Source organism: Silene latifolia, chromosome 2 (genome assembly GCF_048544455.1).
Source record: "Silene latifolia isolate original U9 population chromosome 2, ASM4854445v1, whole genome shotgun sequence".
NCBI lineage: Eukaryota > Viridiplantae > Streptophyta > Magnoliopsida > Caryophyllales > Caryophyllaceae > Silene > Silene latifolia.
The window spans coordinates 188,798,339-188,815,777 of NC_133527.1; the positions used below are offsets into that span (position 1 = coordinate 188,798,339).

The 17,439-nt window shown below is 35.3% G+C and overlaps 1 protein-coding gene across 1 annotated transcript; it reads left to right on the forward strand.

Annotated features, from left to right (window-relative positions):
- The first annotated feature begins 1,074 nt into the window (after nt 1-1,074).
- Nucleotides 1,075-9,231, forward strand: LOC141643931 (receptor-like protein 4). Its single transcript, XM_074453330.1, has 9 exons — nt 1,075-1,436; nt 2,355-3,416; nt 4,070-4,220; nt 4,316-4,387; nt 4,527-4,595; nt 5,549-5,620; nt 5,990-6,067; nt 6,489-6,694; nt 8,655-9,231. The coding sequence occupies exons 1-9, from the start codon at nt 1,322-1,324 to the stop codon at nt 8,759-8,761; spliced, it is 1,932 nt and encodes a 643-aa protein (XP_074309431.1). The 5' UTR covers nt 1,075-1,321; the 3' UTR covers nt 8,762-9,231.
- The last annotated feature ends 8,208 nt before the right edge of the window (nt 9,232-17,439 follow it).

Genomic DNA, 17,439 nt, shown 5'->3' on the forward strand with positions numbered 1-17,439 from the left:
TTGTTGTTGTTGTTGTTGTTGTTGTTGTTGTTGTTGTCTTTCATTTTTCAAAAGCATCACTAGTACCCCTAAATTTAATGAGGACTTCTTCAAATACCCTTAATACTCTATTTCGTCTCTTTTGAATTTTTAGTTTACGCATTTTCAATTTTTTTTAGCAATAATTTGTCAAAAGATTAACATGAATATCATTTAGTCAAACGTAAATATATTTTTATTAGAAAGCTTGATTTTTAGTAGTTTGGGCCTTATATGAATTATCTACTTAGTTCTGAGATACCAATGATATTTTATAAAAATAAAATAAAGAATATCACATAAAATTTGAAAAAACAAACAAATACCACATAAAATAAGGGGTATCACATAAAATAAGCGCATTTTATGACTTATCTACTAATTTTGGAAAACGTTGAATCAATAATTGATGCGTGTTGATCAACTTAAAAACATCAAAAATTACTCGACAGCAAGTCTAATGACGGATTGTGAAATAAATATGAACACGGGCTACGATATAGACACTTAATCTAACAAGTGAATACTTCAACCACAGAATCAAGGGGGACCGACCAGACCGAGCAATCATTAGTCACTTAAATGTACATAAACTTAAATGATCAAGAGGGGCAAAACCCCTCCGACATAACTAAGGTCCTTCACTAACAGCAACCTCCCTCACAATCCACAAACAAGTGTAAATCATTCATTCACTTAAATGTACATAAACTTAAACGATAAAGGAAAACAGAGCCCCTCTAACATAACTAAGGTCCTCCACTGAGAACAACCCCTCTCACAATTCACAAACAAGTGCAAAATCAAACAAAATCCTCCTAATAATCCATAGTTAGTACTAATAATGACTCTAATAAGTTGGTCCATTACATAACTAACCATAATATTAGATCATCTAACAAAAAACTAACTTACAACTACCACAACCAACCACCTCGGTACATCACTAATAAAAACTGCACTAATTATCCCATAAATACCCCCCGTACACAATTCACCGTTTCTTGACGGATTCACTTAAAAAGTCCACCCGTGGGAACACAACCGTTGAAAAATAACGACAAAAAAGTCTAAATTAGTCGCAAACTCACAATTAATTCCTTCCCTTTAATCCGTATCTACCATCTACCCCCACTCTCTCCTCCACTGTCACTTGCGCAACTCACTCCTTAATGCTCCCCCACTAATCTCGCGAACTCTAATTTAATATTATCGTCCCGACTTAAAAGTCAGGACCGTAATTTAGTTCAAAAGGTTCTCAAAACCGAGACGGAAAAATCCGTTTATAGACGGTCCTGATAAAATGTCGGAAATTCTGGTGATTCGCCAGAACTTGGTCACATCAATGTCTTCCTTACTCGTCGTTTTTTCTCTCCTCTCTCTTCTTCATCGCTCCGTTTCGCTATCATCTCCTTTCAGTAAGCTCATTATATCTCTTACAAAGTTGAATTAGTGTATATTGTTATTGTCGTTATTTGCTGATTTTAGCTGATTTATTTGCTGGATATTAGTGTGGATTTAGTTGATAGTTATGATTACGATGTAATTTAAGCAATACTACCTCCGTCTCAATCATTTGTTTACCTTTTCATTCTTTCCATTAAGTATTTAATCAAAGGTAAACAAATGATTGAGACGGAGGTGATTCAATTTTGTTGCATGCTATGTTAATTGCATTTTGTAAGAATTACCGGATTGTAGTGTGATTTGGTGTATAGTAGACTGAGTTCAGTTGATTAATGTGTTTGTGAATGTAAACTAGTTATGAATTTACTGGATTGTAGTGTAGATTGTGTAGATAATTGTGATTGTAATCATGTTATGTACTCCGTCCATCCAAATCATTTGTTTACCTTGTTTATTCGTTGTGAACAAATGATTTAGACGGAGGGAGTATTTTATACTATAACTCACTTATCAATGTTACGAGTACATAATTTTGTTGATTTAAATGTTCAATTGATAAGTTTACAAAGGGTCTTGCTTGTGACGGGCACTATCCGTCGCAAGCTGAAGACGGATAGTGCCCCTCTCACAATAAGGCAAGTGGGAGGGCAAGTAGGGGGAAAATGAAGCACTCCATGGATAGTGTCACTTGCATATTGTGAGAGGGGCACTATCCGTCTTCACCTTGTGACGGATATTGCCCATCTTCAATGAGAATTTGTGTTAAGTTTATCATTAGATTGAAGTTCGATTTGGTGTTTAGAGTAGATTTAGTTGGTAATTGTCGTGACCGTAGTTACAAATTTGCAGTATGATTTGGTATATAGTAGAGTAGATTCTGTTAGTGATTGTGATTGTGATTGTGATTGTGATACATTGTGGTGACACAGATGTATCATACCACATTGATTGCGGGGGCTCAACCACCACAACCGACCAATTCAACATAACATGGCTGTCGGACCGTTACTTTACTGGTGGCGCAACCTCAGTTGTGTCACGACCTCTCCATTTCTCCCTCCTCCCTGAGAAAACTCTCCGCTTCTTTCCTCCCACCACCTCCGGCAAGAAAAACTGTTATGTCATCCCTGTGACGTCATCTAAGGGACGTTATCTGTTCCGTACATTCACTGTTTATGATAATTATGACGGGAAGAACCATATGCCTTCTTTTGAAGTTTCTGTCCAGAATACTGTTGTCTTCAGCTACAAGTCACCGTGGCCTGAGTCGATTTCTTCTGACGGGGGTTACTCTGATCTCTTGGCCTTCGTCGATGGAACGGAAGCCAATGTTTGCTTTTACTCAATTGCCACTGATCCTCCCATAATCGGAACCCTAGAAGTCGTTGAAATCGATCCAACGGCGTACGACTCAGCAACCGTCGGAAACGACTCAGTTTTGGTCAATTACGCGAGGTTGTCCTGCGGTCAGGATCAGTGGGGCCCAGGGTTCAGTAAGGACACTGACTTCTTCAGCCGTTCCTGGGATTCCGACCGCAAGTTCCGCTCATCGAACTTCAAGGGTATTTCGGTTATTACAACGACGAATGATATTAGCGGGGTGAACCAGAAGCCAAATTACTTCCCCTTGAAGCTGTACCAAAGTGGGGTGACCTTGAGTTCAGATAAAGGCGTGTTAGAGTATGAGCTGAGCGTGGATGCGAAATTGGACTACTTGTTGTGGTTTCACTTTGCCGAGATGGATCCCAGGACTACCAAGGCTGGCCAAAGGGTGTTTGATGTGCTGATTAATGGGGTTAATGTGAACCGCATCGATGTTTTTAAGGCAGCCGGAGGCAGACTTAAGGCATATAGTTGGCATTACGTTGCTAAGAATCTGAGTAGTACTACATTGACTGTGAAGTTGAATCCAGTTGTCGGTGTGCCTATACTATGTGGGTTGGAGAATTATGCGATTGTTCCAGCTGATCTTGCTACTGTTCCTGATCAAGGTATGTGAGAGTATTCTGATAGACATTATATCATCTTTCAAAGATACAAAGAATATCTTGCTAGGGTTATTCCATGTTGATTTATATTTGCACTGTTGAAGTCAGTACTCGTATGTTGTTAGGATTCTTAGAGAATCGACGAACTAGGAAATTCAGTGTGGTGTTTTTAGGTGAAATTAATAAACCAAATGATATTCTACTGCAGTTAGTGCAGTATAGCTTAATACACTAGTTTGCTAGGGGAAAAAAAGAGAGTTAAATCACCAATTGTTGCAGGGATAGTCATAGTTTGTTTTTAAAACAATTACTGATGTTACTGGAATTGCTTAAGATGAATTGCTTTGAGCCTTTAATGCAAATCGGGAACTAAAGATGCTCGCAAAAACGTGAAAACTTTCTAATTGTGAAGAAGAGTTTCTACTCTATCTTAATATGGCATAAGCTAATTAGGGCTACGCTGCTAGTCTGGTCGACTCTGGAGCTTCATGTAAATTCTCTGTTGGTCTATCGATTTTGGTATGATCTGACTTTCTCTGAGATACACAGTTAATGTGGGATTTCTTTAATGAGGCATGGGGATTTTGGAGTAACTGTATGGTGGTGATTGGTAATTCAATTACTTATTCAGTTCCTGATGTGAAAAATGTTCGCAGTTGTGGCTATGAGGGCTTTGAAGGACTCGCTTCGCGTACCAGATAGAATGGGATGGAATGGTGATCCGTGTGCTCCTGCTACTTGGGATGCATGGGAAGGAGTTACCTGCCGTGCCAACAAAGAAGGAACTGCCCTAGTTATATCGCAGATGTAGGTTAATCTGATGCTGTACATAGTTCATACCCTCTATATTTCTCTGTTTCCTTTGTCGGGCACTGAAATTGACTAGTGATTTTGTGTTTCAGTAACCTAGGAAGCCAAGGCTTGAAAGGATATATTAGTGATCGGATCAGCCTACTAACAAATTTGGCCAGCCTGTAAGTCTCTTGGATACAATTTCATGCATTTAAATTCACCTATTAATACAATTTCATGCATTTAAATAGCAGTACGCTTTTTACGCCACAGTATTTACAAGGGACTTAAGATTGACCATTTACTGTTTCTTACAAACAGGAATTTAAGTTCTAACTCTTTAACGGGTACTTTGCCAGAAGGCCTTGGTCAACAATCTCTTGTAAATCTGTAAGTTCATCAAAATCTTAGTTACCAACAGCTTATACTGTTCTTTCTTTTTGCCTTTGTTACCTAAGATTAAGGAATTTACTGATAATACTCAACTTTCGGTTTGCTTAGTCATTTAAATTAAAAGCTTAAGAGGCTGAGTTATGTCAGCTTTACTGCATGTTTTGTGTTGTGATTTTTTCGTCATCTGAATTTAACCATTTGTTCTTAGCTAGACAAAATCTGCTGTTTATGTTAGATTATAAAGGAATCCTTCTCACGTCAATGTCATCTCTTAAGAAACTAGTAGATGAAGATTTGGGAAATTTTATGAATCCAACTCACAACCGGCAGAAGTCATGCACACCATTGGGGAATATGGCAAGGCTATGTACGTAGACCTGCCTTTAACTATGCTCAGGGTGGCGAAAATAGCATAAACGCTTTAACTAGAAAATTTTTACTCATGGTATTAAATCTTGGTTTGAGATTGATCTTGGAATCGACGACCGCGGCCTGATAGTCGTTGCAGCAAATTGTAGCCAATATGGCCTCAAAGCGCACTAACTTTGAAAACCTTTATTATTTGGTTGCAATGTAGGGTCACAGGCAACAGTCTATTCGCCTAGATATAAATACCATGCATTAAACATCTTCTCCAAAAACTAACATGAAGGAAAAGAACAACATCTAGTCCTATCATGGGAACAAAACACAAGCTGGTTGAAAATAGGGACAGTTTTCGTGAAGTAGATATAACACAATTTTGAAAGACCTCAACAACCAATAAATTTGATGTGATAAGTATGTGAATAATTTATGAAATGAAGAACTTTAGGTTTAGTTTTCTTAGTCTTAATCTTAGAAAGAATGTGCCAGCTACTGCTACTGATGATTTGCTTTAATATGAAATGCATAGTTTTCATCATGCGCTCGTCTTTTGATTGTCTCTTACTTGCACATCTGTTGCTCAGGGATCTGTCATACAATGAGTTTACAGGCCCCATTCCTGAGAGTTTTGCTTCGTCGACAAATCTGCGGCTTGTGTAAGCACTATTCCTTTCTTTTTGATACTTGCTTTGTCGTGTATTAAAACATGGCTACCATCCCATCCTTGATTGCACTGTGTTACACAGTAGGGGATGTGTTCTGGATTACTCCATAATTTTAATTACGCCTATAAGGGTAGGCTACTTCATAACGAAAAGATGCACAACTAGCCCAGTGAGCCATTTTGTTGGAGGTGATTACTCGTACATGAAAATAATTAGGACGAGAGCTAGTGGACCACTTATGGACTTAGCACCTTCAGCTAGAGATGGTTGTGCAAGTTTTTAAAAATTTGATGTTTGTGGCTATTCCCACTTTATGCATTCTTGTTGTATACATCTATCTTACGTGTTTTTGTGTATCAGGCTGTTGAATGATAATCAATTGGAAGGCCGGGTACCAGATCAGATTTATTCTGTTGGTGTCCATGGTGGAACTATCGAGTATGTTCTACTTCTCTTTAGAACAACATTTTTTCTAAAAATTGTAGGTTGCATATTATGTTTAATGAGCCGTGTGAAGTGTGAACAGTGGTAGATAACATAGACTTGAACACGAATAGAATAAATAGATTTTTACCCAATCCCTTGGCGAATTTTCTATTTTTCTATGCACATGAATTGTTCTCCTCAGCAGCTTCGCCAACGATAGATTAAGTGGTTGCTACTACATGAGGAGTTCTGATCTTACTCTTCATAAGCTAGTGAATTATCGATAAATCAGCTCCGTCGACAGATTTATATAAATTTTGCAAATTGATCTCACGTTAATGGCTTTAAACTATGATTCATGTTAGCTGATCACAAATCATTACGTTAAGAGACTGTATTTTAGCCACATGCTGACGTTTAGCTTTTACTTCAGTCTCTTTGGAAACAAGGGCCTATGCGGTGTTCCATCTTTGCCAGAATGTCCCTTTTTCTGGGATAGTGGCCGAATGTCTACTCGCGGTAAAATTGCAATTGGCATATCTTGTGCTATTGTTTTTGTCTTGCTGATAGTGGTGATATACATCTGCATAAGAAGAAAGAGGAATGATTATGACTTTGGCCTACCTCATGAGTTAATGTGTAAGTTGATTTTCGTGCTTCTCCTCTCTCTTATACCATTATGTGTTGTGTGTATGCTGACGAGTACTGAACTTCATACAAAAATTTACAAATATTCCTTGAGATACAATCATCAAATGGTTGCATTTTGGCATTCATGATCTCTAGATTCTACTATTACATTGTTGCATAAGAGAGGCTCTCTCATACTGTGATGGGATTACAATATTATAAAGCGTACATGATAATTGCATTCACTTGAATTTCATTTTTGGCTTTTGGTGGTTTGGGAGGAGGGAGGAGGGTGATTGTGCCTTTGCTCTGTCAAGGGTTATGACAGAAGATCTAATCAAGTTCTAGTTATTAAAGACCTGGTCAAGTCTTTAGTTTGAGTTTTGTGTATATCTTATAGAAACCTATTCTTCATCTTAGAGCCTTCATTATGAGTTCTCACTCCTATAAGATTGTTTTTCGGTCTCACTCTCCATTATAAGTTCCCGGATGTTGTCCATCTCACGCGAGCACTAGTTCTTAACTTCTTATCAACTAAAAACACAAAAGCTAATAGTTTTGTCAATGGCCAACCTGACATGGTAAACTTGTGATTCTTGTATACTATTTCCTCTGTTTGTCATTTCCTTCCCTCTTTTATTTTTGGATATTTCATTTGTCGGTCCTCCTTTTCGTTTTTAGCAAGTTTTATGAGCAAAATAATAGCTCTAAGCATTTTTTTTTTATCTTTGAGACGCGATGGATTAAATCAAAGTTACTCTTTAAACTCTATGCATTTCTTTTTCTTCACAAATTTGCTTTCAAGATATCGATCACTGTGATCTAACCAATTGTCTAGATCACATAAAACAAAAGAAAGAGCTACTGCGGCCTTACTTCCCAAGTATCCCCCTTCCTGGAAATGAAACTCTGCCACTTCCTCCTTTCTACTCCCCATCAAACCCAACCCAACCAAATCACAGCTACCTCTGCGACAGACCATGAGATCATCTATTCCACCTACCATCAGACCCAACAATGCCATACCATGGCCGTCAAGTAGTCGTCAACCACCAAATAATCAAACATTCACCACCGTCGTAACATAAATACTTTTCAAACTTATCCACTCCCACCAGAAGAACCCCCTTTTTCAACAATTCTGATGAGACATCAAAGTTGGCAAAAGTTACTGTGCTATGGATTAATTATGTAGGGTTTCTAAAGAATCCATCAGCTTCGTTGCCAGAAAAAATGGTACTGGAGGTTTCTGGTGGTTGTGCGGGGTGGTCACTTGGCGGCGTTAAAGGGTGAGAATGTGCAAAAGAAAGTGTGGAATGATTATATTGTCTCAGTGATTATGTATAATCATCCAGCCCCGAATTAGTATAGTATAGTTTGTTGCATCAAGAGTCCTTTTTTGGAAGCAACCTCTCAGTTAGTGCCAAGGAAAGGGTATGTATATTTGACCTCACTACCTTCCCTTGGAGAAGATACTTCTTCAGAGGTACTACGATAATGGTGATGACTAAGATGACTATCTTCCTATATATCGCTACTGCAGGATCTGCAATAGATGTTGGTCTGTTGTTCTCTAGAATTGGTTAATTTACCTCCGTAGAAAACAACTGTTCGGCTAGTTATCTCAGTTTAGTCAGACTTTTCAAACACAGTTTAGGAAGGTAAGGCGGTCAATCCATGGTAGGTACAAAAGGATAATTGCTGATTATAGTAGAATCAATAAAATAAAACATAATTCATGACAATTACTTTACTAATAAAATCACACATATCTGAATGATCATGTGATTTATGTTTTTCCGTTGCCCAAGATGGAGCTTATTTTAAACTGTCAATATATTCTCACCTGTCTGGGTAGCACATTGAGAAAGTCTATATTTTCGCTTAAGATGTTACGGAGTATTTTTTACGCTTTCATGAATTTTATATTTTGACTAATGCCTCAATCATTTTGGGTTTATATGTTCAGCAATGGCTGCGAAGAGGAACAAGTATCAACGGCAAAAGTCTTTGATGGATCTTGAGATGGAAAGTCAACATGCCAAAGGGTTAATGCCATCAAGGACCCTACAATAGCCGGACACATCACTAGACAGGAACAAGTTTTGGTTTACATTAGGTTAATTTCAAGAGGAAATACGAGAAACGCGAGGGATATGATCAAAGAGTGTGATCCAGCATAATCGAAGATTTTGACAGGTTTGGCTTATTCCGAACAAATTGTTGCAAACTGTGGTCACAACACACAACCGCATTCCTTGACAAATGCAGCTCATCTCATTATATTCTTTGGAGATAACATTAAAGGGGAAATGCCCTTATAATTGTCTTATACACATTTCTTGGATGCATTTGGATTTGTCAACACTGAAGTTGTTGTTGCTGGTCCCTGATCCAAACATCATTATCTAGCTTAACTTATTGGATTCTCATCTCAGCAGTTTAGCACATAGTTTTATTTTGTATATTGTATGTATTGCTGTCCACTTACAAAATTGTATACGAGATTCATACGTTTTCTTGTTTCTAGAACTGAATTGTTCGAATATGTTAACTGTGTCTGTCAAAGCATTCTGGAATTGTTTAGGACACGATTCTTGTAGAACTGAAGGATGGATGGATTTTGACAAATTTGTTATTCGTGCTAGCTTTTAAATGTCGTATGATTCCTATAAATGCGCGGGTGTTTACATTAAGAAGGAACTTTTATTTGCGATATGAGTTGGAATCTTGAAAGTTTCAGGCGGATGTCTTGAACTTCGATTGTAAGTTTGTGATCGACTGTTCTTTACAAGGACTAATTTAAACGTGTTAGCGATGTGCTTTGTATACATATTTCGCTCGTCTATATTAGATACTCCCTCTGTATCTATTTCCTTTTCGGGATTATTATTCGATAGTTATCTATTTTCATTTTAAGTAACTTTTTACGAATCATTTATAATGTGCAAATGAAATTATGTACTCCGTATTTTATACTTTTATGTAGTCTATTCTAATCATCATCATATATTATATTAAAGCTGTAACCAGCAGCCTATTTGATCGCCACATGTCAACACGTACTCTTACGCCACGTGTCATTTGCCGAAATCCTAAAACTAAAAAAAAAAAAATATTGATACAGGCATTCACGTACAAATTCCTAACATTATTAAATAGCTTTCCTAATACATGTTACAAAATCACAATAACAATAATTTCAAATGTGCATTGAATATTCTAATCAGAGTAACAAACACAGTCCGGGATATTATCATTTTACACTCCTTGATATCCGGGATATATTTGACTACCCGAAATCTTATCATTTTATACAAATATATAATTGCTATCCATTTATACAAATTAACTAATCATGTCGTCAATTAGCATCCTTCATTTAAGTTAAGAATATTAAAGGCAATTGATTGATATTTTATATATTTCCTCTAAAAAATTCGTTTGATCTACACACATAATTTTTTGTGATTAGTATCCTTCACTTAAGTTAAGAATATGTAAAATAATTTCAAATGTGCATTGAATATTCTAATCAGAGTAACAAACACAATCCAGGATATTATCATTTTATACTCCTTGATATCCGGGATATATTTGACTATCCGAATCTTATCATTTAATACAAATATATAATTGCTATCCATTTATACAAATTAACTAATCAAGTCGTCAATTAGCATCCTTCATTTAAGTTATGAATATTAAAGGCAATTGATTGATATTTTACATATTTCATCTAAAAAATTCGTTTGATCTACCCACATAAAATCCGGGATATTATAATTTTATACTCCTTGATATTCGGGATATATTTGACTACCTGAAATCTTATCATTTTATACAAATATATAATTGCTATCCATTTATACAAATTAACTAATCATGTCGTCAATTAGCATCCTCCATTTAAGCTAAGAATATTAAAGGCAATGAATAAGAACAAATCCTTATGAGTAGAGAAACAAAGGTAACAGTAACATTTTATATACGTTGAATTAGAGAAGACTGATTTCTTTCGATTCCCATTTGCTTAAAGAAACGAAGTGAGAATAATGACTTCCTTATATATATATATATATTAAGGTGTTGTAAAATTCTATCAGTATTTAAAATAGTACATAATAAAATTGGTCTACATATTCCACAAGACTACAATAATAAGGTGAATACTCACGTCATTATTTAAATAGCTATAAAATATATATACTATTTAATAATAAACAACAACACGAAGGTCACAATATATCGAATGAAATAGTCTCATAATAAAATCATGATGACATGAACCCCATATATAGTACCAAATATTTATTTCATAATAGTTCGGTATTTTGATAAATTCTTAAGTTTCAAATTATAAAAATAAATAATAGTGTGACACCGAGTAGTGAGAGAATAATTTCAAGGACAAAATACCAGTGCACAAAAACTTAGAAGGGACGATCTCTTACTAAGTTATTAATGAGAGACAATTTTTCCCCACCATTTCGTTTGTTTTTTGTGACCTTTTTATTGTTGATCGTAAGCAGAAATGACACTTTTTTACGTACCTATTTGGCTATTTTCATAATAAGCGTATCTATTTTACCTTTATTCACGATTCATACTTAGTTTTTTTAACTCCTATACCATTTTTACTACAATTGATAGTTTCATAATAAACATATTATGAGATCGTCTCCTACGAGACTTGGTCAAGTGAGGGTGGGATGATATCTACTCATGTTAATTGTATTTTTGATGAATTGTTTTAGAGTGGCTATATTCTTGTAAAATTTGGGTTGCTATTTTAAGGGTTTTATAGATTAGGTCATTTGAAATGTTTCTAGGACAAGACCATTAAGGTTGTTTACATCTACAAATATAGGAGTATCAAAATTTTGATTAGGGCTTTTAAAATCTTATATGGTACGAGTATTGAATACAAAATGTACTTGTGTATACTCTGTAGTTAGACTTAGTTTGGCATGAAAATGGAAGGATCGAGTAAATGGTGGGAAACATGATGGTGGGAAAGGTTATACATCCTCCGTTTTTATTGAATTATTTACGTTTACTTTTTGCACAAATATTAAGAAAGTGGGTGTCTCTACTTTTCATATGCACACCTACAATCGTAAGTCTCCCTTAAGATGCCACTATTCAGGAAAAGAAACAAATGGTATGAAACTTGCCCCATCTAAAGCTTAAGACAAATAATGCCGTCTTAAATGAGAATTGGTGTACTTACAAAACTACCCTCATAGAAGCCTCACACCTTTTGTCACCCACACCAAAAAGTACAAAAGTAGAGAAGGGTATGTGGGTCGTTTAATTAATCAAAGAAATCCATATAAGGAAACGGAAACAATCAAATGGAACGGGTGTAGCTTAAAATGGAAAACGTAAACTATTCAATGTAACGGCGTAAATAGAATTTTTTGGTTGCATGACAAAAATGACGAACAATGTTCACAGGTGTCAAAATAATAAACAAAAGAAAAGAAATAAAACTACTGGTATTTGACAACTTGAATAAAGATATGAAGGGGCGGTGTCGATGGTGGGATTAGAGGTTGTGAAAGGGGAGGGGTTGCGATAAGTGGGTACGATAGGGTGGATTTTCATACAGGTATGACCAGGGTTAGAGGTCGCGCATAGGTAAGGGTCAGGGGATGACAGTTATGTCGGAGGGATTGTGGGAGGGGGCTTACGGGATGGCGGAGACAAGAGGGGGTATGAGATGTTCGAGGAGGTGATTAATGAGACACGAATTGGTTGGTTAGTTGGTTGGTTAGGGGGGGGGGTGTTGTGTGCTGAGATATAAGTTGAGTGGGAGGTTGTGGCCCAGTAGAAATGAGGGGTTGGGGCTGGGTGCGGTGGTGCGTCGGGTGGTGGGTCTCGAGCAATACTATAAATATATTGCAAGATTTAACTATATTAATATGAGTATGCATTAACAAAATAATTTTTCAAAAGTTTCATCTAAAATCTACTAATGAATTAATCTTACACCTTCACTCCAAAAGATGTATACATAATATCTACTTCGATTAACTCCCTACATCGCCACCCGTGCAGTGCACGGGTACAAAAACTAGTCTTTATACTAAGAGAATAAAAATTCTCTTAGTTTTCCCTCCAAAATGCATTGGTCTTATTAAGGAAACAATTAAACCTTTCTTTTAATAAACTATTTATATTTTCCTTAAAATATAATTTTATTATAATTATAATTATACTCTAATCTTTTAATTAAATTCAAAATTATGATTTTTTTCATTATAATAAAATAAAATTGGTAAATTTTTCATAATGCAATAATGATTACTTTAGAAAGTAACTTAACACATCTCCCTTGTACTAAAAGAATAAGATGTCTCTCAAATTTTTCCGCTGAAGTGAAATGTACTGTATTGGTTCTCGCACTATATCATAAAGTATTAATTATATACCATAAATAGGAGATACTATTACTAATTTTTAATTTGTAAACACACAGGGATTGCATTAATAATGAGGATGATATGAGAAAAATATTCTCCACAATTTTTTTCATAGTTCTATTTTCCTTTTTTTACTACAAAGGTACTCTACAAGTTGACTATCTCATATTGCAAATTCTCTAATTTTATTGTCTATTTAAGTCCTTACTTGAGGTTATTCTTTTGGTAAATGTAATTGTATAATAATTTTATTTTTAATAATTACGTAATAATTTATATAATTAGTTTTAGTTAAATATCAATCTTAGGTGCTGTTTGGCCTAGTTTATGTGAAATAACTTCTACTTTCTAGAATGAGTTTTTTCATAAACTACTTTTTGAAAAAGTTGAGGTTATTTGGCCTAACTTTTGTAAAAGTAGTTTCTTAACAAATTGATGTGTGGCCTACTACTGCTTTTTTTTTTTTTTTTTTTTTTTTAAACTATCAAATTTTCGCTCTTATCCGCTTATCAAGCTATAATATTTAACGTCTTTGTATATTATTATCTAAAAAACCGCGCATTTGTGCGCGGGTTCTACACTAGTAAGAAGACAACTATTGATCTAGGCGGAGCGAGTATATCATATACTCCCTTTCATTCAGATCAAATTGTCGGTAGCTTACAAATATGTGAGAAGAATTTTGAAACGGGGGAATTAAATTTTAACTCAGTTCAATATCGAAACTAAGAATTGTCGGTAGCCTACAAATTTGAACAAGAGAAAACAAGAAGTGATATACATGTATAAAGTAAACGTAAACTTTTCTATTGAACAGAGGAAGTATACTCCAATACTCGTATTTAACAAGAATATGGCAGTAGAGAGCTTAAGAACGCAGTTTTATAATAAGCATTGTACAATCAATATACATTTTATCGGAGCATGTGTAACTTTCCCGAGTTTTTTAAAGTTTTTTTTTTTTTTTTAAATGTGTGAGTTTAGAAATTTTACAGGCTCAGATTCTTTAAAACTTTAATACAGAACTCGATTTTTACACCATATAACTGGTGATATAGTCTATTAATTGCTTAAAAACACTGGCCGACTTAAATTCCTAATCTCAATTAAAAACAACTCGGTCTTGCATATTTAACAATAAAAAAATAAAAACCAAGTGCCAAACAGATCTTACCTCATGCGTGTAATAGTACATTAGTACCTAACTTAATTTGTACTAACTTAATTTAACTAAGATGAACATTGACTACAAAAATCCAGCTATTCTAAAACAACAAACATTGACTTCAGAAAAAGTTAGGAAGATAACGACGATGTTATACTATTACGTAGCACACTTAAAACACTATTGCACTAAATATTTCTATGTATCTTTCCATAAACAAAACTACTATAACGTGTGTTTCTAAGCTTATTTGTAAGTAAGTTTTAACAGGACCACCTCAGTTATGGCCAGAGGGATCGGATTCAGTGGTTTTTCATATTACCGTATAAATTTATCATGCACCTTAATTTAATAGAAGGTTTTCATTTAGACTGCAGCCAACTGTGATATCTTGTTGACAAAAAGTTACCAGAACAACAAACACTTGTTACAACATTTTGTCGTTAAATGAATCACATTTACCATAAAAATGGTCAGATAAGGTCATCTGAAACCTTCAGACGGAATAGTACGTTGAAATGAGAATTAGTCTTAATTCAATGGCTAAGTGTTAATACTCCGTATCAACTAAAAAGTCAATCATTTAAAGTAGTTCGACCACTTATTATTGTTCCAAGATCCGTTACTAGCATACAAAGATGACTTTGGAGGGACTAGCCATTTAGTAGGTGCTCTTGCCTTGCCGATGAAGGAAAAATAGGAAAATTTTAGTTAAAATTTCCAAAACTTTGTCTAAGTTTACATTATGTTGTTACTTATTCACCCTGCTAATCTTTTTCTCTTCCTAACTATAAATCCCGACTCCGCTTACTACTTACTAGCCACAACACAAATCAAGGGTTAACCTATTGACTATTAAGCCGGTCCAAGTGGCAACCCGGCTTAAAAGTCTACCCTATACAAGTGGCCCAATCAATTTTGACTTTTCAACTGGTTGTAATGCTGTACTATTGCGTGCCATGTCAGCAATATGAGTAACGACATCATACACTCGATCACCATACTCTTATTTAACCAATAGAATTAAAATTTATGGATATGGTCAAATATTTAGTGGACGGATGATGCTTTCAACCAAATTCATGTTCATATTATCACGTGTATGCACGTGCTTGAATGTCATTTACTTTATATATAGCTAGTCTGACTTGTGACGAGTTAATCCCGTCAGAAGCTTGTAACATCTCATAAAAAGAGAAGAGGGGACAAAGTGGGGCACCCCATGTGCTTCCCACTCACCTCTCAGTGGGTATTTTGTGAGAGGAAACGGTATCCGTCACAAATGAGAATTTGTGCTTTATATAATCACAAATTCTTGTTTGTGACGGCACATATCCGTCACTTTTGGGTGACGGATACCATTTTACCTCACAAAGTACCCACTTTTTCTCTCTTTGCAACACTATTCATGTGGTCCACTTTCTCCACTAACCCATTTTGTTACCATTTTAACTCACAAAATATCCGCCACAAATGGTAACCCGTCACAAGGGAAACCAATTGTTATATAATATGATGAGTATTAGTACATGACTCCTATAGGATAGAAACAAAGATATGAGAATGCTGACGAGATTTAAACTAAGTTACGCGTGTGCTCCTGACTTTACCAACTAAGTTAATTGACGTATACAAGCGGCCGCCCCCGCTGATGTTTGAAAGTTTCGAATTTTTTAGTTCAAAATTTCTAATTTTTTCAAGGTCCCTTATAATATTACCCTTTTACCCTCGGTGAAAATTTTCGCCCACGCTGACTTAAAATTCTGGCTCCGTCACTGATTTCAACAAGGTTGATATTTCCCGAATTTTTCCAAACATGCATCATCCCGAAATAACAAAGCAAATACTTGGTATTAATTAAGATTAAAATGGGGTATAGACATATAAATTGATGATGGGTGAAAGCAATAAGGATTAAGGGGCGGTGGACCTACATTGACCTGGACAATTAGGGAACCATACTTATAAATGTGAAAAATGTAGTATAGTTAATGCTTCCATCGTGTAAAGTTAATTTGATCGGCTATTCGCATCACATAACTTACCTATTCTTGACATGATCACGTACCGTCTTCGAATATGCTACGATACACCACCACGGCACCAATGCACATTTTTTATGATATCTTCATATCTAGCAATCAAGTATTCCTCATCTTCTTAACGGATATTAATTTAAATTTATGGGTAATAACCGTCTACACTAATCCTTTGCGAATTCGAGTTTAACTAAACTCCATTCAATTCAATTTAGTGTCATTCAATTTGACTCATATCAATTCAAACATCAAAGTAACTTTTAATTAAGTTTCATCTATAGTTTTTTGAGAGAAAGGAACAATTCATTAATAGAACGGCATACGGCATTTACAAAGAATAATTATAATCGAAAACAAATCTAATGGAAACCAAAGAAAAATAATTTTCTTATAAATTAGGGATCTCAAAACAGCATCTGACAATTCGGCTCGTCCTATTATCGCTATCTTCATGTAGCTTTTTTCTAGTTTAAAAAAAAAAAAAAAAAAAAAAAACTATCGTCGATTTTCGAGGCCTTTACTTGTATACGCAGTAAATGGCTTAATGTTTGATGGTTTAGTGCAATGCAACTACTTGTATTAACGAAACCATACAGGACTTTTCTTTTTCACTTTCAAAGAACATGAACTTTTCAAGTTCTATTGATTTATTGGAGATCGTATATATGCGTTCTCCACGAAATTCCCCTTTTGAATCCCGCATGTTCAAAGGAGGTGAATAAAGTGTGGTCTCTTCTTAATTATTGGCGATTTATACGAAATTCGGTTTGGCGAGTCCTATACGCATCGACTGGCGAGTTACGCACCGATATTTGTCAAGTTCGAAAAAATACGACGTTCTTGACAACGAAATTTCAACGATTTGGCGGGTTTGAAAAGCGACGACGTTCCCGCCCGACGAAACCGATTCGAAAATAGAGCCGTTTCTCTTTGTTTACCTTGCAAACCCATGGAAATTTAGACAAATTACCATGGGTTTGAGGGGGGATAATAGAAGATATTACGGTATATATCGTAATATACCGTAATTGGAATAATATCGGTATTAGAATAAGTTATATTATATTGCGATATTAGTTGATATTATTTAGATACTCTGGGTACTATATAAATATGGTACCA